This window comes from Hibiscus syriacus, unplaced genomic scaffold (assembly GCF_006381635.1).
Source record: "Hibiscus syriacus cultivar Baekdansim isolate YM2019G1 unplaced genomic scaffold, ASM638163v2 tig00117034_pilon, whole genome shotgun sequence".
NCBI classification, from domain to species: Eukaryota; Viridiplantae; Streptophyta; class Magnoliopsida; order Malvales; family Malvaceae; genus Hibiscus; species Hibiscus syriacus.
The window spans coordinates 8,396,283-8,420,670 of record NW_024063533.1 but is presented as its reverse complement, the minus strand read 5'-3'; the positions used below and the strand labels follow the sequence as shown (position 1 = coordinate 8,420,670).

At 36.5% G+C, this 24,388-nt stretch overlaps 1 protein-coding gene across 1 annotated transcript in view; it reads left to right on the top strand.

The window, feature by feature from the left end:
• The first annotated feature begins 589 nt into the window (after positions 1 to 589).
• LOC120196609 (protein HLB1-like) overlaps positions 590 to 24,388 on the top strand; it is a 45,700-nt gene continuing 21,901 nt past the window's right edge. The window contains exons 1-11 of the mRNA XM_039198377.1: positions 590 to 934; positions 1,476 to 1,598; positions 1,702 to 1,771; positions 1,993 to 2,106; positions 2,369 to 2,452; positions 2,794 to 2,844; positions 2,957 to 2,986; positions 3,130 to 3,192; positions 3,334 to 3,399; positions 3,568 to 3,693; positions 4,215 to 4,250. Of these exons, the coding sequence (XP_039054308.1) occupies positions 615 to 934; positions 1,476 to 1,598; positions 1,702 to 1,771; positions 1,993 to 2,106; positions 2,369 to 2,452; positions 2,794 to 2,844; positions 2,957 to 2,986; positions 3,130 to 3,192; positions 3,334 to 3,399; positions 3,568 to 3,693; positions 4,215 to 4,250 (1,083 nt within the window). The 5' untranslated portion in view covers positions 590 to 614. The remainder of the gene's footprint in view (positions 935 to 1,475; positions 1,599 to 1,701; positions 1,772 to 1,992; positions 2,107 to 2,368; positions 2,453 to 2,793; positions 2,845 to 2,956; positions 2,987 to 3,129; positions 3,193 to 3,333; positions 3,400 to 3,567; positions 3,694 to 4,214; positions 4,251 to 24,388) is intronic.

The window sequence follows — 24,388 nt, the reverse complement described above, 5'->3', positions numbered from 1 at the left end:
GAGATTGTTGATTTAAGCAACATGGGCAGCTGGCTGATTTAAGCAACATGGGCGGTTATTTTTGGTCCAAAATGGCTGCAAGTTGATGAAAATTAGCAAGGGTAAAATATCCAATTTAGTCACTTTAATTTTAGGGTATTTACAAGATTAGTCATTAAGTTTCAACTATAAATACCCTAACTCATTTAGCTTCAAAATCATCTCAAAACATTTTAGCTTTCTTCCAATACTAGAGAGATTTTAGAGAGTTTCTTGAGAGTTGTTTTCTCCTTTTTATCTAGAGAGAATTATCATTGTTTTCTCCTTGGTAGATCGAGAGAGGTTATAATTCCTATTTTCTCATAGTGAAATTCTTCTACCGCTGCCCGTGATTTTTACCCTAAATTTTAAGAATTTTCCACGTAAATTTTGTGTCTTCATCTTTATTTTCTCAAATTATCAATTATGAATTTACTCTATCCGACCTTTTGCAGTCTTTCGCAACATCATTCACTTTCATTTTTTACCGGACCTTTTTCATCAGTTTTTTTCCACCTCCGCTTACCCGCGCTGTACATTTTGATCTTCACTCAGGCACACACATTCTGTTGTACGGGAATACTTTGTTGAACGCAATGCCCGAAACTACGGAGGAACCCGAACTTCACAATGGACACCAAAGACAAGCCGAACCGGAATCGGAGGTGCAGCCAGGATCCGAGAACAATCCGGAGGAGGAATTGAAACAGGAAACTGTTGTTACCGATACGGATCCGGATCCGGAAGAGGACCGAAAAGAGAGCTCGATCCAATCGGATGGGACGGTCAAGCCATCAAACACTGACCAAAGTGCTCGTCCGCTGCTGCGAAAAGATGAAGGGAATCGGACTTTCACGATGAGAGAATTACTAACTGAGTTTAAAAGCGATGAAGATGATGCAGACTCTCCTTACAGGTACCCTTTTTTTTAACATTTTCTTTCTTTTAGTTCTGGGTTTTCAATTGATCAATAAACGACGCTCTTTCATTTTGTAATTGGATTTACTGAGATTTCAATGTGCATATATCTGGATCTGTGGAATCAATTCATTTCGTCAATTACATATGTGAAATTATCAAGTTTAAACTGATTTCCTATTAAACTACAAGTTCATTTCCGTTATTTGCACACTTGAGAAAGTGTTCCCCAATGGCGGTATTCCATTGTCCTGAACTCATTATCTTCAAACTTCAGATGAAATGAATTTCTTTTCCTTTACGAGTCCTTGAATTGGTTGTGTATTTTGAGTTTGGCGTTAATTAAAAGTCTAACTTGATGAAGAAATCCTTAGTACCGGGATCATGATTTTTTAGAATTATAAGTTTACATTTTCTTTTTCACGTGCCGCATTCATTTAAAGCTTATATACAATATCATCTTGTTCCTGCTTGTATTTCTGGTTCTTCTTCCGCTTGTAAAAGATATTGTCTTCATTTCTGTGAAATGCATGTTCCAGTCCAGAAAGCACACAACGACAATCCAACCAAAATATTGCTGCAATGGAGTTGGTCAATAGCGTCATAGGTAATGATGAGGAAGGCCAGTCTCGCCAGCAGGTTCTTGTATATGCTGCCAAGAGGTACTGTCATCTTATTTTCATTCACTTTTCATAGTTTACTTTTTTATTGACCATGCTATGTTCCTGTCATTTCATAGCAGTGACTTTCATTCTAATTTTGTAGGTATGCCACTGCTCTAGAGAAAAACCCAGAAGATTATGATGCTCTTTACAACTGGGCATTGGTTCTTCAGGTTTGACATATTGGTTCATTTAGATAAAATATTTAACATCATTCAGAATTATATATCATGTATTTCAATTCTTATTTGGCTAGGCCAGCCTTCACAACAGTGTAAACTGATTCTTATTTGGCTAGGACAGCCTTCACAACAGTGTCAATCATGTCGTAATGGATGTAAAATGTTGTAAATTTCTCATATACGAGTCCACACCGTGCTTGAATGCCATGCAGGAAAGTGCTGATAATGTTAGTCCAGATTCTACTTCACCTTCTAAAGATGCCTTGCTAGAGGAGGCTTGTAAAAAGTATGACGAGGCAACTCGTCTTTGCCCAACACTTCATGATGTATGTATGCTTGTCCATGTCTTTGATGATCCTGTTGCACGACTATGGATTTGTGATTTTTTAAGTTCAGTTTCAATTGCCGAAGTCATGATGGCTGCTAATGCATATGTTGTATAAGAAACTGAATGTGAAAAAGAAATGAATGTAGAGCTGTAAGTGCACATATATACACACACGCAAAAAGAGAAACAAGTCTGTATACTTTATATATTTTGTGAATTTCATTCACAGGAGACTTTGATGCAATGTCATTGCTTGACAGGCTTTCTACAACTGGGCAATAGCTATATCTGATCGAGCAAAAGTCCGTGGTCGGACCAAGGAGGCTGAAGAACTATGGGAGCAGGTTCTGATCAGAATTTTGATATTTCAGTCATTCTAGACATGTGTATGAATAACACTTGTCCTCTGTTGGGAACTCTTGGCGTCTTGTCATGGAAAACTTTTTCCTTGTATTGATAAGATGTCATTTACTGTTTCTGCTTCATGTTAACTGTGTACTTTTAGATAGTCTGTTTCAGCCATTACCATGGAGTTACTTTTGACTCTGGAACTTTGATACATTGATACTCTAGAATTAGTACAGAAACACATTGTCTTTGCCGGAGTTCTGTTTAGTGATCCTCAATAAATAAATAGCTCGACCTTGAGTTGGAAAGAGCCTAACCTTATTTTTATGGCTTGCAGGCAACAAAAAACTATGAAAAAGCTGTCCAACTCAACTGGAATAGCCCCCAGGTATATTTGAAGTTATTAATTGTTTGTCTTGTAATTTTGCTATCTAAAATGATTCCATTATTATTTTTATTCCACCTATTATTGATTATAATGATGCTTAAATCTTATTCAGGCGCTAAACAATTGGGGACTTGCTCTTCAGGTAAACTCTGCTTTATTGATGTGTGATGTTGATTATATAATCAGCTTAATTTATCTTCTTATCTTTCAAATTAATTTTGCATGTATTTGTATGGACTCCGAGAATGCTCTACTTACATTCATGTCTTATCATATATTCTTTAGGAACTCAGTGCAATTGTGCCTGCACGAGAAAAGCAAAATATTGTGAGGACTGCAATTAGTAAGGTACAAAAGTCATTTGGAGAAATCAGAGTGCTTCAATGAATATAGGAACAAGCAGCAAAGTAATTTGACATCTGATATGTCTTAAAAGAATAACTTCTAGTTGCATTTTCTATTCTCATAATATCCTTTATTTCAATGCAGTTTCGTGCTGCGATACGGTTGCAATTTGATTTCCATCGAGCAATATACAACCTTGGAACTGTTTTGGTAAGTTTGGATGTTACTAGTTCTTAAGACTGGATGCCTCGATCCTCAATCCCACCTATGATTATATATTTGTGGTATAAACGAGATTTGATAATGGCTTCATTATGTAAACATTTCATTTAAGTGAAGCACAAATCAAAACTTGAGATATCTGTATTTTAATTGCAGTATGGACTAGCTGAGGATTCCATAAAAACTGGTAGTACTAATCCAGAAGAAGTGTCACCAAATGAGCTGTATAGCCAGTCTGCTATATATATTGCAGCCGCACATGCATTGAAACCAAATTACTCGGTAAAAAAATAGTCTGTTTCCTGACTAAAGAGTTTTATTGTATATATATATATTTTCTCAGTTCTGTTTATATAGCTGGTATAAATTGGCTGATGAATTGCACCAAAACTTTGGCTTTGTGTAAGAATAAAATTTACAATAAAGCTAATGTTATACTTCATTTTCTCCATATTTTATAGAGTACCGGAATTGTGTGATTTGACTTTAAAATTCCATGATAGTTTTGTGAATATATTCCTCTTTCATATTTTAAAATGTCTAAGTTTAGAAAAGTGAGTTTTTGGGACATGAGAGTATTACCGACTAGAGAGAGTCTCACTTTCTGGTTATATAGGTGCATGAATATTGGCTGATGAGAATTTTGAAGCATAAATTTGGCTTTCTGGAAACAAAAAATTTACATGAAAGCTAACGTTATACTTCTCTTCTAAATTTTAAGATTCAGAATTGTGCAATTTTACTTTCAAATTCCCATCTTAGTTTTCTGGATATGTTCTTATTTGGCATTTTAAAATGTCCAGGTTTACAGCAGTGCATTGAAGCTTGTTCGTTCAATGGTCAGTCTTTTAACAATACTTTTTAGTTTTTCCCCCCTTCCAAGCCCAAAGTGATTGATTCTTCCGTAAGCAATGTTGAGTCGTTATCAGTGAGAATGATTTTTGCTCCCTTTTCCTAGTTAATTAGCATTTCCATGGATATTTTAATTCTTAGGAGGAATATCTGGGGGGTGAGTCATGAATTCCACATTTCTTGTTAGTGAATCAGTGCTGCTTTTAACTGTCTATTCAATTATCACTGCACTAATGCAATGGTTGGCCATCCACAGTACCCCCATCAATTCATTTCATTTTTTCACAACATAAGTGATGACACAGAACTGTGAAAACCTTTAGTTAATAAGAAGAATAAACAATACCTCCTCAACGTAGTGATCTTGTTTTCCAATCATAAGAAACATGGTTTATTTATGGTCAAATTCTATAGAAGTTCCCCATAGTATGGATTTTTATGCGAATTTAGTCTCTCTACTATAATTTGATCATTTCTTTTTTTTTGATAGGAATTGAAGGCCTCATTAAAAACCCCCTTCTTGATTGAAGGAGCTTGTAAAGAAGCTCCTCAATAAGCGAAAGAGGGAAAAGAGTGCCTTTATATTATATTAACCATAAAAAATTACATAAGATACATCCAAGGGGCTATCCCAAAATAACCAAAAACGAAATAAACTACCGACACAGCCCTGTACAACTCTAAAATGACCTCTACTCTGGCTGGCCAAACCCGGTCTAGCATCGCTACTGAAGACTTACACCCTACACGCAGCCAGGAAAACATCACAAAACAAATCCACAATATTCCTAAAGCAATCAACCAATCCCCTCCTTAGCTAACTTATCAGCTTCCATATTGCAACTCCTAGGAATCAATCTCAGAACAATATCCTTAGCCAAAATAGATGTCCCAATTTCCTCCACCATCGAACTGAAAAAAGCAGGTGCAGCAGAGATCTATTTAGAAATCCAATCCACTGTTGTTTTACAGTCACTTTCAATTATTAGTCTCCCCTTGTTAGACCAGTCCGATGAGAAGAAAAACATAATCCCTTCCTTAATAGCTTTTAGCTATGCCAAAATAGGAGTTACAGGCCCTACCGATGTTGAGAATATGGCTAATGTATTAGGGGTAGAATCTTTCAAAATACCACCTATACCTCCTTGCAACCTATCCCCTCTTACTTCCCCATCAACGTTAAGTTTGAACATATCTGGGGGCGGTGGAGTCCAACAATTAGCCTTGTCAGGGAAATGAGAATACTGAACCTTATCCGCAAGCTTCGGGTCTCCAACTAGATTGTCCGAGTTGATACGAACCAAAGAATATTTAGCTAAAAACCATTTAGCCAATCTAAATCTGGTGAAAAAGAACAGAGCAGAATTGTCGACCTTCCCATTTTCGAATACAACCAAATTCCGAACCTTCCATATTGACTAAAGAACGACCCCCGGGATGAACTTCCATAATTTGATCATTTCTTGTGTCTCTACTTTTCAAAATGTGTATTTTCTGTCCTAAAATCAACTCTTTTCCATTAGGGAAAAGTACACAAACCCCCTTGAGGTTTGATGGAAGTTATACTTTCCCCATATAGTTTAGAAAATGCCCACTTACTCTTTAAGGTTTAATGAAAAATGCACTAACCCCCTCTATTTAAATACAAAGATAATTACACCCCTATTATTGTTTATCTATATATTTTCTATTATAGTTTATCTACAAATTTACCTTTCATTTTTTCATATTTCTACTTTTAACTATAGAATAATGAAAATTTAATCATGCTGAAATTACATTAAAAACTCCGAAGTTAAACTATATTTGATTTTCAGTAAAAATAAGATTTTAAAATTATATTTAATTCAATTATATATTAACTTTGAGATGAATTCATAAATTTTTTATTTAAAATTTAAATTCCTTAATCCCTATTAAAATATCACAATTTTTTTTTTTGCAAAACTTTTTAAACTTTGTTATTTTAAATATCTTAATTAATTATTTTTTATAAAGATATATTTGAAACTACTTCGTTTCTATTCTTCATTTGAATCTAAGAAATAGTCTCAAACTAAAAAATAGTAAAAGGATTATTTTGTTCTTGATAGTTATTAATTTGATCGGTGGATAGGAACATACTTTAGACGAAATTGTGGAGAGTACTGCATAGTCATTTTTATGAATTTAAAGCTCAAATTAGTATTTTATTTATGTTATCATAAAGTCTCTTTTTATATAGTTTCCACAATTACAATTTGACAGAAATTGTTAGAGGAATAACTTTCCATCTTATTATTTTTATTAGGTTATAACAATTTTGTTTAAATACACTAGTAGTAAACTCCCCAACAAACTCTCTAGAGATAAAGATTAAAAATCTCTAAAGATTAAGATAATAATGATTCCCCTTATCGTAGGAGGCTCCTAAAAACACAAAACTTCTCAAGATAATATGCATAATTTGATACTCCTTCAAGTTGGGGAATGGATATCTTCCATCCCAGTCTTGCTAATAATATCTTGAAATACAGTGCTTGTCAGTCCCTTCGTGAGTATGTAAACTTCTCCTTGATGAAATGTCTATAAACTTTTCCTTGATGAAATGTCTATAAACTTTTCCTTGATGAAATGTCTATAAACTTCTCCTTGATGAAATGTCTATAAACTTCAATATGCTTTGTTCGATCATGTTGATCAAGGTTATAAACAATATTGATGACTGATTGATCACAATAAAGTCTCATAGGTCATTCCCTTTTTATACTTAAGTTATCTAGGATTATCTTCACCCAGAGTAACATATTCCTCAAGCCATTAATATGAACTCAGATTCTGCACTTGATTTTGCTACGACGTTCTACTTCATACTTCTCCATGATACAACATTCCCACCTAAGATAGTACATTAACCAGATGTTGATCTCCTATCAACCAAAGATCTTGCATAATCTGCATTCATATAAGTTTATAACATGATGCTTATGCTTGTTTGACGTTTAAACAAAATCTCCTTTCAAGGGTTGTGATAACTCTGTAAAAAGGTCACATTTTGGGACCTTTTCATTTAAGTTATTGAATGTTTAAGAGCTCATTTAGGACCATGTAGATGCGTTTAGAAGCATTTAGTTGCATGTGGTGGAAAACGGTTTGTCGCGGCATTTTAATTTGTCATCAGTGCTACCTTATGTGGAAAGTGTTTGTCTAATGATGTGCAGGAATTGAAAGCAAGGAGAAGAGAAAATAAAATGCTGTGACATAAGAAGATTGCTGAGCAAAATGAAATTGCCAAGTTCGACTGACATTTCGATAGCGCTTAAAGTGCGAGAAGGTATTTTTGAAGCCAACTGTCTCATACTTTTCGTGATCTCTGCCCGAGAAATCTGCCTCGAAGATCCGCCTGGAGGGGTCGGCGCTGCTACAGCCGATCCTGCTAACCACGCCGCCTGCTCTGCAGATCCTATCTGTCCTTGGGCGTCTGCAGCGGGATTATGCTGGGTACTCAGCCAGCTACCCAGGCTATATCATAGCCTGTCCTTCCCGACTCCCAAGCAACTTAACCATGATTTTGGGGTTTCTTAGAAAAGTTAATACCAAGTCCTAGGATTAGTTTTCCCCTATAAATAGAGGATAAAGCCACATTGTTGAAGACTTTGGTTTTACCCAGATTTGAGCTTAAAAAGTTAGAGAGAGAAGATCTCATCTTTCTCTGTCAATCTTACTTGCCGTGGCATTTCTCCGTGACAAGCCTGCGGAAGTGGCGTTCTAGGCATCCGAGAGGAGCTAGTTCGCTGGGGGCAGTTTGTGGTGGCCGAGGGAAGCTCCGACAGTGCGCGTTGAAGGCTTTTTCTCCTTCCCTTAGTTCTTTGCTTTCATATTTTGTTATTTGGGTTGCAAGGAACGGATAATCTTGCTTTGTGCTTGCTTATTTCGAACCCCACCATGAACTAATCCTATTTGGTGGGAGTTCATTTTGGATGTTTAAGTTTTATTTCAATGAATGGTTGATTTTTCTATGCTATAATCTGTTTTGTTTATGGAGTTTAATGCCTTAAGGTTGTAGGAGCTACGAGAGTAGTCATTCCTTAGGAGATTCTTAGGGTTCGAGAGAATACCTATGTAACATATCCTTAGTGTTCGAGAGAAACTAGGGAGGAACTACATAAACAAGGGGTTCTAGGTAGTAACTAGGCCTAATCCACCTTAGAGATAAGGCTAGGATTTCATTCGACTAAAAGGAGTTGTGCATAAACGATAGGTTAGATGTTAATGGTGCCGCAAAAAGGTATTGCCGAGACATATCCTGTTATCTGGACCAATAAGATCACTGTAGGGGTTTACGCCAATCGGTTTTGCTAGGGCATTTTAATCTGTCGAGTCCCTTACTAGAGATAGAATAGGGCACCTTAGTAGACTCTGTCGGGCAGACTAGGTATAGAAGAAAGACCATTCGGAGAAGTAGACTTAGATTTTCCTTAGTGACTCCTATCACTCACTTCCATAGTTGCTTGTCGTGTGAGAAAGCTAAAGTCCTATTAATCAAATCATATATTTACATTTTATTTTGCCTTGACATTTTTATTTGTTTGCATTAAACACAATCTATTTTACCACGACATATCCATTTGCTACCACATTACCATCGTTCCACTTCCACATCAGTCATTCCATTTTGCCCCTACATTATCATTTTTATATACCATTACTAACTTTACTTAGGTGACAAAGTAAAGTGTATTGACAAACTTATTTAATTTCCTCCAATCCCTGTGGAGACGATACTCACTTATCACTGTATTACTTGTTCGATTGTGTATACTTGCACATATATCCACACTCATTTTATAGTACCCACTAGAGTGGACAGGTTTTCTTTCAAGTATTGTAGTATCCTGTTTATTTTTATGAGGTGTGATTATTTGGGATTGTGCATAAACTGGCTGACTACACTTACTACAAATGCTATACATGGTCTTGTGTGTTCAAGATATATCAACCTTTCAACAAGTCTTTAGTAGGATCCTCTATCGACCATGGATTCTCTTCTAGAGCATCACATAGTTCATGATTGAATCTGATTGACATCTCAACTGGTTTACAACCCATATTGGTTCTTTATTTTAATAAGTCGAGTACGTGAATAACACTAAGCTTGCTAATAGATATGAAAATAAACACTAAGTACTTGCATGATTCATAACCAAGTGCTACATGCTTAAGATTCATTAGTTTCATTCACTATAGTAGAAGTCTTATGTTTTCCCTAGTCCGTAACTAAGGGCTTAGCCATGAATATATATAGGAATTCTAAGCTCAATATCATACAAGTCATCCATCATCATGCAACTACACAGTCATCACATAAACAAAATGATAGCACTCGGTGTCACTATAGTCGTTAGGTACTAATCATGAATGAGGAAACCCAATGTCACACGTCTCAATATAATTCGCTTCAATCAATACAAATGATATTCCATTCAAAAAATAGCCATCAAGTCAAGATCATGAAAGAAACCAGGTGTCACATGTCTCAATATAATTCTTGCTCACAATACATAACATTGACTCAGTGTCACTATACAGTCAAATCAAACATCATGGATATCCAACAATCTAATCAATGCAATCATGACATGCATAAGTGTCCATAGGCCACACATAACAACCATTGTCTCACAAGGCCAATCAAAGTAGCTCAACTACATATTATCATAGTTCAACACAATTAGATGAGGTCGTTTTCTCGCTCATCACAATATAATTCGTTCTCTTATGTAAAATGTTACTCAAGGGTAAAATAGTCTTTTAGCGTTCTATGACTTGTAAGGCATTAAACATTATCGCTACCCACATAGTACTCTATTCACTTAGAACATTATTTAATTCGATGTTTATTCAATAATGAATTGCTACTCGCATTCATTCTCACTTTTCTCAAAACTTACTAAAAGGCTTGGGTTGGTCTCAAACATCATCGCTTATTCGATGTTTGCATGGTACATGATTCCTCTATTACGTTGCTTGTGTGATACGTCATTCCACACATGAGAATTCGTTCCACAACGATCCATCATTCACATTCCTTTACCAATGATCACACACCTTAATGATTTGGTTTGAGGAGTGATAAACCCACTATTGACTTGATATATGTCTTACGCATCATCAATTTATCATTCTCTTTCGATATAGACATATTTAAGGGTACTTTTATAGTTTTTTACCCATCAAGAGTATTTTGGTCATTTCATAAATTAAGACCCATTTCCAAGCTTGATTTTATATTTCATAGCAATCTATAGACATTAGGGTGCAATGAGCGATGTTTCTATTCCTTAAATAATGGAGAGTATGTGTACTCAATGATGTATAGATACTCAATCAGGTAGTATAGATACTAGACCAGGAGCACAAGTATTGGGGGTATCGATACTCTCTCAATGATATCGATACCAGAAAATGCTTCAAATTGATCAATATCGATACTACTGAAGGGAGAATCAATATTCTATGAACAATACCGATACTACTAAAGGGAGTATCAATATTCTATGAACAATACCGATACTACATGAACCAATATCTATATTACCCCTATAAAACCCAACATAAGGCTCGAAAAATCACCTTAAAATCTTCCAAGGGTCTAGTTTAAGTAAAAATCTTTTTCTAAAGCTTAAGAGAGTTACATAAGGTCATCTAGAATCATAAAAACACAAGTTTAACAATCAAAACTTCATCTAGGGCATAAATCATGCAAAATACTCAACATTATTCAAAATTCAAATCCACACAAAAGCATCATATTTATGAAAGTCATAACCTCTTAAAGGATTAGAAATACACTACCTTGATGCTAGACACCCGAAATGAAGCTTATTTCTCAGTTACACTCACTTTCTCTTTTCCCTCTTGAACTTGGACACTCTTTACTCACTTTCTCTAGCCAACAAGAAAAAAGTAGTTCTTAATCACTAAAGTTTTGCAGGGAGGCTATAGGATGAATTTTAAAGCTCAAGGGAGCATGAATGAAGTTCCTAGCATTTACCTTTGAGCTATGGCACTTGGGGAGGAAGAAGGGAGAGTAAAAGGAGAAGGAAAAAGATTGAGAGATGAAAAATAAAAGCTCATTAGCTTTTTGCCCAAACCCCCACTTACGAGGTCAGCCATAATCCCACAAAATCAATCTTGTTTTTCAGTAAGAGTCTAATTACACTATAGGTCTTTCTTCTTTTACATTATATTAAAAAATCCTCCTTTTATGGTCATTCGAGCCCAATTCACATCAAATTAGCCCCACATTCAGCCCAACGACTTCATATACCAACTCCACACGATCCACGTATCTCTTGGGTCAACCCTCATATGCTGATTTGAAAAATCGGAGTGTTACATTGAATTCGTTACTTTAATGCCTAGAAAGTATTTTAATTTTTCTAGCTCTTTGATGCCAACTCCTTCAAGAAATATTACTTCAAATTATTCATCTCTTCTATATTACTCCTCCTTATGATATCATATGTATACACTAACAATGTTGTAATTTTCTCAGAATTTTAGTGTCTTATGAACAAACTCATTTTTTTATAAGAGTTGAAGACCTCGTTAAAAACCCTCTTCATGATTAATGGAGCTCGTAAAGAAGCTCCTTAATCAACGGAAGAAGGAAAAGAGTGCCTTAAAATTTCATTAATAACAAAAAAGATACATAACGATTACAACACCTTGAATGATCCCTTACAGAATAACTTGAAACCCAAAAATAACAACCCCTAACATCAACACAGAACTCAGCCTTAGCTAAGGCATCAACCTCTGAGTTAGCTGTCCTAGCAACCCATCTAATAACACCCTCAAAATCTTTAAGCCTATCAACGATGTCTTTTACAACAAAAGCATACACATTTGGACATAATTCAACATTCTTAATCCAATCCACTACCACCTTACTATCACTTTCAATTATCAATTTGAAAAAAGAAAGAAAAATAAACCCTTTTGAATATCTTTAATCTCCATCAAGGTAGGAGGACCCGACCAGAAGGCTCCTGGAAAGATCCTAAGATCGAACCAGTATCATCTCTTAAAATGCCACCTAAACCATTTCTCTTCCAATCACTGCTAGAAGCAGCATCTACATTCATTTTAATGAAGCCCTTAGGAGGAGAGACCAAGGAATCTTAGGGATAATTGTTGGAAATCCTTAAATTAAGGAGATTTTTTTATCTTAGTTCTAGGAATTTCCTTATAAATATTAGCCATAATCTAATTACTAATTTTTAGGGATAGGCTAATTATTAGAGATTATTTGCTTTTTATTATTTTTCTACTATGTTAAAAGGGTTGTACTCCTATTAGAAGAAATAAGACTTTTTCTTCTTCCTAAATCTGTTCATGGTATCCAGAGCCATAGGATTCATTCGATTTGTCTCTCATCTCTCGTCCTAAATAATTCTTTTTCCTTCTCTCATGGGTGATATTAATGAAAACCCTCTCTTAGATTGAGATCTCACAAATTACTCAAAATCACAGCCAAGGAGTCCCTCAAACTGACCTTAACTCCTCTCTTACAATCACAAATCATCGATTAGTTGGAAAAAATTTCCTGCAATCGTCATAATCTGTCCTTATGGTTCTTCATGGCCGAGGAAAAATTGGGTACATCAATGGAGACATTCCCCGACCAGCATCGACAGAATCTGGTTATACAACTTGGGAGCTTAACAACTCAATGGTCATGGCTTGGCTTATAAATTCGATGGAAGGTAATATAAGTCGAACTTACTTATTTTTCAAAACTGCCAAAAAATGTGGGATGCAATTAAGGAGAATTACTCGGATCTTGGAAATGCTTCCCAAGTATTCGAGATCAAATTAAAGTTGAAAGATATTCGGCAATGAGCACTTGAAGTCACTCAATATTACAACAACCTAAAGATCTTATGGCAGGAGTTGGACATGTATTATGAAGCTGATTGGGGCGGGGGCTCGGAACACACCAAGTTCATGGATCATATTAACAAAGAGCGTCTCTTTGAGTTCTTATCAGGACTAAATCGTGATCTTGACGAGGTCCGAGGACGAATACTAGGTAGAACCACACTACCAATCATTGGGAGACACAAGAGAACTATAACCTTTGACCACAACTGGTCATCGTTCTTCCGAGAACACTACCCTTATTTTGAAAGGCCCACAGTCTCAAAGGTACAAGGCTAGAATTGATTCCGGTTCAAATAGGCCATGGTGTAGCCATTGTAACTGGGTTGGACATACCAAGGAGAAATGTTTTAAACTCCATGGTTATCCCGGAAAAAAATTAGAAAGAAAACAAGGCATCAATGATATCTACTACTGAAGAAGATGCCCAGAATGTTCGGCTAACCAAAACTCAACTTGAGGCTCTACATAAACTCCTCGAGACACCTACAACCAGTGGGTCACTAGCTATTCAAGGTACTGCCTTAAATACTACACATGAACCCATTTGGATACTATATTCGGGTGCATCCAACTACATGACAGGTAATCCAAGTTTGTTTCAAACATATTTACCTTGTCATGATCACTCCCGGATTAGCATAGCTGATGGATCTTATTTGCTGGTGGCTGGAATTGAAACAATCAGACTTACTGAAAAAATTTCCATTGATAAAGTTTTATATGTTCCAAATCTTTCGTGTAATTTACTCTCAATTAGCAAGCTTACCAAGGATGAGAAATTACTTGCTGAATTTTCTGCTTTCCGTTGTGTGGTTCAGGAATAGGAATCGGGGAAGATGATTGACACTGTTAAAGTTGATGATAGCTTATATATTTGGAATAAAAACAGTTCACAAGAAGGGATGACCTTATCTACATCGAGAGAAGAATATATCATGCTATGACAACGTAGGCTAGGACACCCTAATTTTATGTACTTGAAGAAATTGTTTCCTCTACTATTTCTAAATAAGAAAATAAGTTCCTTGAATTGTGAAGTTTGCCAACTGTCTAAACATACTCGTGTCCCTTATCCTTTGAAACCTTATGTTCAATCTCAACCTTTCTCTTTAATCCACAATGATCTATAGGGAGCCAGTCGAATAGAAAATGTCACAGGAACTAGGTGGTTCATAATATTCATTGATGACCACACTAGAGTTTGTTGGGTCTATCTCTTTAAAGAATAAACCAAAGTCTCCAGAGTCTTCCAAAGTTTTCATTCAATGATTCGAACTCAGTTCAATTCCAAAATTCAAACCCTTAGAACTAATAATGGGAAAACAGACATCAAAGTTCTTGTCCCGACACCCCTCAACAAAACGAAGTTTTCGAGAGGAAAAACAGACACCTTGTAGTTGTGGCTCGTGCTCTTATGTTTACTATGGGTGTACCGAAGTATTTATGGGGAGAAGCTGTTCTCACTGCTTGTTATCTTATAAACCGACTCCCATCAAAGGTATTAAACTTTCAAACACCTTTACATACTCTTCAAAAAATTTTCCCTTGTTTCGTGTTCCTAATCTCCCAACCAAAACTTTTGGTTGCAAAGCATTTGTCCACAATCATCAACCTAACCGATCTAAACTTGATCCTAGAGCCCACACTTGTGTCTTTCTTGGATACTCACCTACACAAAAGGAGTACAAGTGCTATTCTCCAACCCTACACCGGATGTTTATGTCCCTTGATGTTACTTTCTTCGAAAACGAGCCATATTTTTTCAGCCTCTCATCTTCAGGGGGAGATATTTAGTAAAGATGAGACCTTGAACAACTTTCTCATTATACCTCAAGACCCTATCAGTCCTACCACCATTACAAAACTTGCTGAAAATCCTACAACCACTGCTGAAAATCCTATAACCATTGCTGAAAATCCTACAGCCTCCGTAATTCCTGATTTAGACCCTGTTTTACTCGACTCCACTATGCAGCAACAAGAAACAAGGGTGATTAACCATACTAATGAAGAAAAACAACCTTCTCCTCCTGAAAAACAGCAAGAAAAAACTCAGCAACTTCGTGTATACACTCTGAAACATCAGCTGCCAGAGATTGAAACAGCAGTGCCAATGCCATCTTCACCCGAGGACTGTCCTGAGGAAGAAGTCTCACCTCTTTCGCCTTCCATCTATCTTCCAATTACAGTAAGAAAGGGCACTAGAAGCTGCACTCAACATCCCATTTCTCGGTTTGTATCCTATGGGAACTTGTCTAAATCCTACAATGCCCTTATTTCTAATATTGACTCTGTAGAAACTCCAAAGAACATAGAAGAGGCTCTTAAGTCAACCAAATGGAAGCAACCTGTGTTGGAAGAAATAAAGGCTCTTGAAGACAATGGAACGTGGGAAATATCTAAACTACCTGCTGGGAAAAAGGTGAGTTGTAAGTGGATTTTCACTACAAAATTTAAACCAGATGGGAGCATTGATCGATACAAGGCTAGACTTGTAGCCAGGGGTTTCACTCAAACATATGAGTTGGACTACGAGGAAACATTTGCACCAGTGGCCAAACTAAATACTATTCGAGTGCTCTTCTCAATTGCTGTCAACTTAGATTGGCCTTTGATCCAATTGGATGTAAAGAATGCGTTTATCAATGGAGAATTAAACGAAGAAGTCTACATGGATTTTCCGCCCGGATTCGAAGGAAGCAAGGGTCAAGTTTGTAAGTTGAAGAAGTCTTTGTATGGACTAAATCAATCCCCTAGGGCTTGGTTTAATCGTTTTGCCAAAGCCATGACGAGTAGACATTATATTCAAGGTCAAGTTGATCACACCTTATTCTACTCGGCTAATGGGAAGTGTTGTATTCTCATTGTATACGTAGATGACATAATATTGACAGGAGATGATTCTATTGAAATTGAAAGACAAATAATTCTTAAGTATTGAGTTTAAACTTAAAGACTTGGGGAATATTCGATATTTTCTTGGAATGGAGATAGCAAGGTCAAAGGCAGGTATTTTAATATCTCAAAGAAAGTATGTTCTTGATCTACTTTTTGAAGTCGGGCTGTTGGGTTGCAAACCAACCAAGACTCCCATGGAACCCAGCCTTAAATTAGGAACTGATAAGGATGGAGAAGAGGTAGACAGGGGGAGATATCAACGGTTAGTGGGAAAACTTATTTATCTTTCTCACACTCGTCCAGACATAGTGTTTGGAGTAAGTGTTATTAGTCAATTTATGCATGCTCCTAGGGAGAAACATTTGGAAGTTACCTACAAGATATTGAGATACTTAAAAAGGACTCCTGGTAAGGGGTTGCATTTCAAGAAAAATGTAAATCGAAGTATAGAAGTCTACACTGATGCAGACTGGGCAGGTGCTGTTAATGACAGACGCTCCACAAGTGGTTACTGCAGCTATGTTTGGGTAATCTCGTGACATGGAGTAAAAAGTAGTCGGTTGTGGCACGTAGCAGTGCTGAAGCTGAGTATCGAGCTCTGTCCCAAGGTATATGTGAAGGAATGTGGCTACAACGACTAATGGGAGAACTAAAATTATCCTATACAACACCTATAATAATGAACTGTGACAACCAGACAACAGCTAGTATAATTCACAACCCAGTACACCATGACTGCATCAAGCATGAGGAAATCGATCGCCACTTTATTACAGAGAAAATTAACAAAGGGGAAGTTTGTGTTTCATATCTACCTACTCGACAACAAGTAGCAGATGTGTTAACCAAGAGTTTGAGCAGAAAAAGGTTCAAAGAAATTATGGACAAGCTAGGTTCGATTGACATCTACACTCCAGCTTGAGGGGGAGTGTTGGAAATCCTTAAATTAAGGAGATTCTCTACCTTAGTTCTAGGAATTTCTTTGTAAATATTAGCCATAATCTAATTATGAATTTTTAGGGATAAGCTAATTATTAGAGATTATTTCCTTTTTATTTATTGAAGGAAGAACATGAATCCTCTAGGGAAGGATCACCGATAAGAGAATCCTTAGGAATATAAATCTCATTATCCTTGGCTAGGAACCAAGAAGCAAGCCTAAATCTTGCTAAGAAAAATAATTCAGTCTGGTCTAACTTCCCCCCTTCGAACACAATGGCGTTCATGACTTTCCAAATGATCCAAAGAACAACCCTTGGAATAAATGACCAGATAGCATAATTGGACTTCAATTCTTCCCAGGCTAGGAGAAATCTCTTAGCACTTGCATGAAAAACAGAATTGAGCCTCCAAAACTTCATAAATATATTCCATAATGTCCACGCAATTGAGCAAGTAAAAAATAAATGTGAGGAAAACTCCTCCAACTTGAAAAGTGGGCATAAAACATCTTCAATACCCAGAACCCCTCTTTTAACCAGTTCTGACTTTACTGCCAGCTTCTGAAGAACAACTTGCCACACAAAAGACTCCACTCTTGGAGGCAGCAAACCCCTCCAAATGATGTTCTTCAAAAAATGAACCTCCTCCGAACCCGATGAACACATCTTAACACAAGAACTAACAGAATACACACCATCCCCATTACCTTTCCATATCAGACCATCATTGGATTCTTTAGATATGCAAACTCAATTAATTTGTCAATCTTGTTTGAGGAAATGGAAAACAGTCTAGGAAAAATAACCAAAAGCGGATAATCCATTGCCCAAAGATCTTGCCAAAACCGAATGATCTCTCCATTATCGACTTGAAAACTACACATGCTTTGAAACTTAGAACCAAAAGAGTCTTCTTTGAAATGGTTATTCACCACCGATTTCCAAATCCAAGAAGCTTGAGCTGGAACCTTGCTGTCAAACAATAATAAGGAAGAATCAATATTGTATTTGCTGCAATTAATCTTCCTCCAAACAGATTTTCCATCATTAGCAAACCTCCAAGACCATTTTCCTAAAAGAACTATGTTCATATTGTTTAGATTCAACACACCCAAGCCTCCCTCATTCTTTGGTTTACGCACAGTGGTCTAATTAACCCAATGTATCTTGTTTTTACCAATACCCCCTCCCCATAAGAACTTTGACATAATTGAATTAAGGATTTTATTAACCGAGGCTGGAATCTTAAACAATGAAAAATAATAAGTTAGAAGCGAGCATAGGACCGACTTAACCAATACCAATCTCCCTACTAATGAAAGAGTAGAAGCATTCCAACCAACAAGTTTCTCGTAGAAATTTTGAACCACCGGATCCCAAAGAGCTAATGAATTCCTTTTAGCAACAAGAGGAAGTCCTAGGTAATCTGATGGAGAGTACCCAACTGAACAACCAATAGTCCTTCCCCACTCCTCAACTTCCTCTTGAGTCGAATTAACTCCAAACAATCTGCTTTTCTTTAGATTCAACTGAAGTCCAGAAATAACTTCAAACACTCTAAGCACCCTCTTGACATTTAATATCTGCATCTTCGAAGCACCACAGAAAATGATGAGATCGTAAGCAAATTGCAAAAGGGATAAATTAATAGATCCCTCCTCCCTACCTATTACCAATCCAGAAAACAACCCCTCAGAAACGACCTTGATCAGTAATAAATTAAGAAGTCCCCCTACTAAATTGAACAACAATGGAGACAGAGAACAAACCTGACGGAGACCCTTTGCCATTGGAAATTCCTCAGAAAGAACCCCATTGACCAGTACTGACACGGAGGCTATTGTTACACATTTTCTTATCCAACCACTCCATCTTAATCCAAAGCCCATCTTCTCCATCACTGTAAACAGAATAGGTTAATCTATTATATCATAGGCCTTCTTGAAGTCCACCTTAAAAACACAACCCTCGAGTTCTTTTTTCCTCCAAAAGTCAATTCCCTCATTAGCAATAAGAGAGCAATCCAAGATTTGTCGACCAGGGACAAAAGAAAATTGTGTTGAACTGATGATGTCTCTGATGCAAATTCTTAGCATCCTCGAAAGGCACTTAGATTGGATCTTATATAACCTCCTACTAAGCTTATAGGTTTATAATCATCTAAACCACCAATGTTGAAACCCTTCAGAATGAGAGTAATGAAAGTGTGATTAATACTTGTTCTCATTCTTTCCCCAAATAGAAGTTGTGGAAAATTTTCAGAATGTCTTCCTTGAGGACAGGCCAGAATCTTTTGAAAAAACCCAAATTTAATCCATCTGGCCCGGGAGCTTTATTATTGTCACACGAATTTAATGTCTCCCAAATTTCTTCCTCCGAGAATTCTTTTTCTAAAAGAAAACTTTGCTCCAAGGAAATTCTAGAAAAATTCAGCCTTATATCTTCCACTTCCAAGGTAGACCGAATATTAAAGATTTTGAAAAAATGATCCCTGACAGTGGCCTTGATAACAATCGGGTCTTGGATAATCTCTCCTTTGACATTTAGAGCATTCATAAAATTCCTCTTTTTTCTAACTGAAGCTCAAGTATGGAAAAATCTTGTGTTGCGATCCCAGTCTTCTACCCATTTCGATCTGGAATTTTGGTGCCAAATTTGCTTCTCTATCTTATGCAGTCTCCATAATTCTGTTCGAAGGGTATTCAACTCTGCTGCTTTTTCACTTTCACTTACATCTTGCAACTGCTGGACATCCTCCTCTAACTTGTGAATTTTCCTTTATAATTCTGTTATCGATGCTCTTGGAAACTAATCTCTCTTCCCAGCCCAATTTTTGATGGCTAGTTTCGTTCTTTTCATGAGACTCAAAATTCTAGCTTTTTTTTCTTCTGATTTTTCTTGCAGTCTTGAATGGAAAAACTGATCAGATCCTCAAAGCCATACTCATCCATCAAATAATTAAAAATCTAAAAGGTTTTTGCCCTAATTAACTCCTCCAGACTCGAGAGTTATAGCATTATGATCAGAGACAGACCTAGGAAGTAAGGATTGAACAATATCGGGAAAAGCAGCCAGGAAGTGAGTATCAACCAAAAATCTATCCAGTCTTACAAAAGTGGGGATATCTTGATTATTGCACCATGTGAACCTTCCCCCATTCAAAGGTAGATCAATTAAACCTGTTTGTTGAATAAACTGACTGAAGATCCCCATAGAATTTCTGTTTTGAGCTCTCCCAACCTTCTCTTCTTCAGATAAGTAAACATTGAAGTCCCCTCCCACACATAAAGGAAGACTCTGTCCACTGAGGAAACTGCATAACTCTTAAAAAATACTAGCTTTCTCATCGTCCACTGAAGGACCATAAACATTAATGAAGCCACATCTAAGTTGATTAGATTGGAATTTTCCAGAAATAACAATAAATCTTCTACTAATGTACTAGTTTTCCAACTCAAACATGTTGTCATCCTAACAGCACAATAAACCTCTTGAGGAACCAACCGCTGGTGATTCTATAATACCTTGAAGATTATTCAACCCACTCCTTCTAAGAAAAGATCTTTGAATCTTCTCAGATTTGGTTTCTTGCAGCCAAAGAAATGAATGAGAGATCTTAGAAACTAATCTCTGAACAACCCTCTGTTTCTCCTTTCTTGCCAAACCCCTAACATTCCATGAAACAATGATTAACTTTGCATTCATCATTAATTAATCAATAATCTGATTACCCCCATAAAAAAACTCCTAATTGACCAAATTCAAGCCTTTCTCCAAATTGGTGATTTGTTTCCAAAAAGGATGCCTTCCCTTGCTTAAAAGAACCCCCAGTAGCTTACTAATTTCCCAAGTAGCTAAAGCTTCCTCCAAGAGATCCGAAAAAGCTGAAGAAGAAACTGTTGAAATACTAACTTGATCTAAGGCTTCCCTTAACAGTAGTATTTTGGCTCTTCTGTTAAAAAAAGTTAGATTTGAAACTAGAACTATCTCCTTCTGAAAATCATCCTTCAAACTCACTATCCAAGCTCCTATCAACTGTAAGTCTATCAAGAGTAGGTTCCACACAGCCTTGAATATTCAAATCTACTGACAAACTAACTGGTTGAACTGCTCTTAAGGCCAAGTCCTTTTCCTTCTGATTGACTAAGTCTTCCTCTCTTTCAGGAATAAAATTATGTTCATTCCCAAACCAATATTTTCTCTCCTTAAACCTTTTGTAGACCCTTTTATAGTTGCACAATCTTCACCTCTCTAACAGTTCACTCGTTGTAGTGAACGAACTTTTAGACTGATAAAACGATCTACCCCTTGAATTTTTCTCTGTAAAATCTGTATTAGTTTCTATTAACATTAATTTAGCTTCTTGATCCTCTATTCCCTATCTTCTTTATCTTAACTGCCAGACACAACCGGGTTCAGATTCTGATCCAATTTCCCAAACTTATTTATTTTAATTGCTGGCCCAGAAGGAATTATCTTTAAAACTTTTGAACCAGACTGCTCATTATCTACTGATTGGGCATGAGACCCATCAGCAGATATTTTTGAATTTCTAATGCCCAAACCGGCAAACTCCCCCACTTTGTACTCCCAAAATTCTGAAAATCTGACACCTCGCTTTCAATGTCTTTCCTTTCTTTGCTAATCTTTGGAAAATGCTGTTCCCCACCAACTCCAACAAACCCATAAGCAACACCCTGGTCAATCCACTTGTCGACCTTCTGTCGATTATTTTCTGCTGATATTACTGAACCTTCCTCACTTTCTGGCATCCCCCTGACTTCTTCCTCCCTAGTCAACATCTCTCCAAAATGTCTCCCATTGGAACCGACCATCGGCGATATGCTGGGAAAAGGAATCAAAACCTCATGCGTCGATCCAATCTTGATTCTCGCTTTGAAAGATCTTCTATATGATCCAAGAGTGATCACCTCCGGGACATCAATGGGCTGGCCACCCTAATTAAAACTCTCGCCATCGTGAGGTCTTCCGTGTTTTTAGTGGCATCATGGATGTTTACCACCGTCCCCCATCTCTCTGCTACCCGTTCCAAAAATGAATCATTCCAGCATAAAAGAAGAACCCCAATTAGCTCAACCAGGCAGAATGCCATTGGAATTCCATCTTCATTCAGTAAGGTTGTCAATCGATCAAACCAAAATTCTAATTCATCTTTCTTCTTCATCCATGCCTCTATCATCTATTCAGACGATTTAAAAGTTACTGCACATGAATTCCAAACATAACCCCATCTAGCAATCTGGACATCATAACCTTCATTAACTAAAGCCTTTTGAACTAACTCAAAAGAATGTTTAATGATCCCCGTTAATGACCTCTTAACCCAACTTGAACTCTCAGAGGGAATATGCATTTCCAAAATATTTTTCTTACCATTCCCCCTGTGAAGACCATCATATGACATCTCCCTATTTTCCGATGTACTTCTCTTCATTTTGTTCGACAGTAAAGCATCTTTATAAGTTCTATCATCCCTTAAACTCCTGCTAATATCATCTTTCACTTTTGACTTTGATGTTTCTTCTGTATTCGGTGTTGAAACCATCTTCAAAGAACTATTCTTCCCCACTGTCCTTAAACGAGCTTCCTTGTATCTAGCAACTCCAATTGTAATCCTCCTCCCATCTATCAATGAACTGTTTAATTTGTCTATTGCCCTTTTCAAACCTGCCTCATTACCAAACTGCACAAAAGCAAATATGGAGAATTTGTATTTTGGGTTTCTTGTTTCTTTGGGAATGAAAACTCTTTCTACAGGACCCTGGAATAAGAACAAATCCCTTAATGCTCATCGTGACACTCTTCTTATGATATCATATGTATACACTAACAATGTTGTAACTTTCTCAGAATTTTAGTGTCTTATGAACAAAATATGATCTCCTTGACTTCTTGTATCCTAACGAGATCATTACATTAACAAACCTCCCAAACCAAGCTTGTGGTGCTTGCTTAATCTAAGAGGAATTTCCATGTAAATTTCCTCTACAAGATCACCACGGAAGAACACATTCTAAACATTAAACTGTTTTAGATTCCACTCAAAATTTGTAGTTAATGACAAAAGAACCCTTACCATGTTCATATTTCCAAAAGGGGAAGATGTCTCAAGATAATCAATGTCATAGGTTTGAGTGTATCCTTTGGCCATCAATCTTGTCTTGTACCTTTCCACTGAGCTATCAACTTTGTATTTTGTTGTTAAAACCCTCCTACATCGAACCAATTTCTTCCCTCTTGATAATTCAACTAACTCTGATGTCTTGTTCTTCTTAAGGGCTTCCATCTCAGTGTTCATAGCATCCTCTCACCTTTTTTTTTATAATGCCCCAGTTCGAAATTTCGGTAGTTGAATTGTATGGAGATTGGTTAGGAATGTTCTATTTCTTGTTCCTTTCCTAAGTGTAATGGGTAGGTCTTCAATATTTGGTTTTTTATGTTCATTTGTTGGTTCAATTGTCTCAATACTTGGCGTCACACTGTCAATTTGTTTGGAAATGGTTTTGGGCATTTGAGTAAGCACGAATAGGAAGATTGTACTTGTACTCGTCAAGAGACTGTTATCTTCTTCCTGGAATAAACCTCTAGTTGAATATTATCTTGATTTCCCACATTTTCCATCATGTCAACTGACTTGGTTGAATTGATTGTTGGAGAAGTGGGCTCACTAAAGATTCAAGGAATAAGATTGTTTGAAGCCGAGAAATTGGGAATTTTTTTTTGTAAGAATATCAGTTAGATTTTTAAACCCAAGGACATGTGTTGGACGCCTGTTAATAAGATGGGTAGCGGTTAAGACAACTTCATCCCAATACTGTTTGGGAACATTCTTGTGAAATAATAAGGCTCTAGTGATCTCTGGGAGATGGTTATTCTTTCTCGTAGCCACTGTTTTATACATGATGAGTCATCAATAATCCTTTTTTTTTGAAAAAATGGGGAAAGAATTTGATTGAAATAGTCTTTTGTATTGTTCGTACGAAATCTTTTAATTTTGACACCTAACTGAGTATTGATCATATCTTAAAAATTAGGAAAAGCAAAGCTAATATCAGATTTTTTTTAGGAAATATACTTATATCACCTGGATAGAATTATCTATAAAAGAAACAAATCACCTAGCACCAGAAACATTAGGAATGAGAGGCAGCCCCCAAATATCACTATGAATGAGAGACAAAAAGAACAAAGGTTTTTTGTTGCTTATAGGAAAGGAAGCACATTTGGGTTTGGTCAGGTAACTATCGTTACAATGAAAGGCTTCAAAGGCAAAACCTTTAAAATAAAGTGAGAAACATCAACTTGAGTATTTCAAATGATAGATGACCTAAACGGCG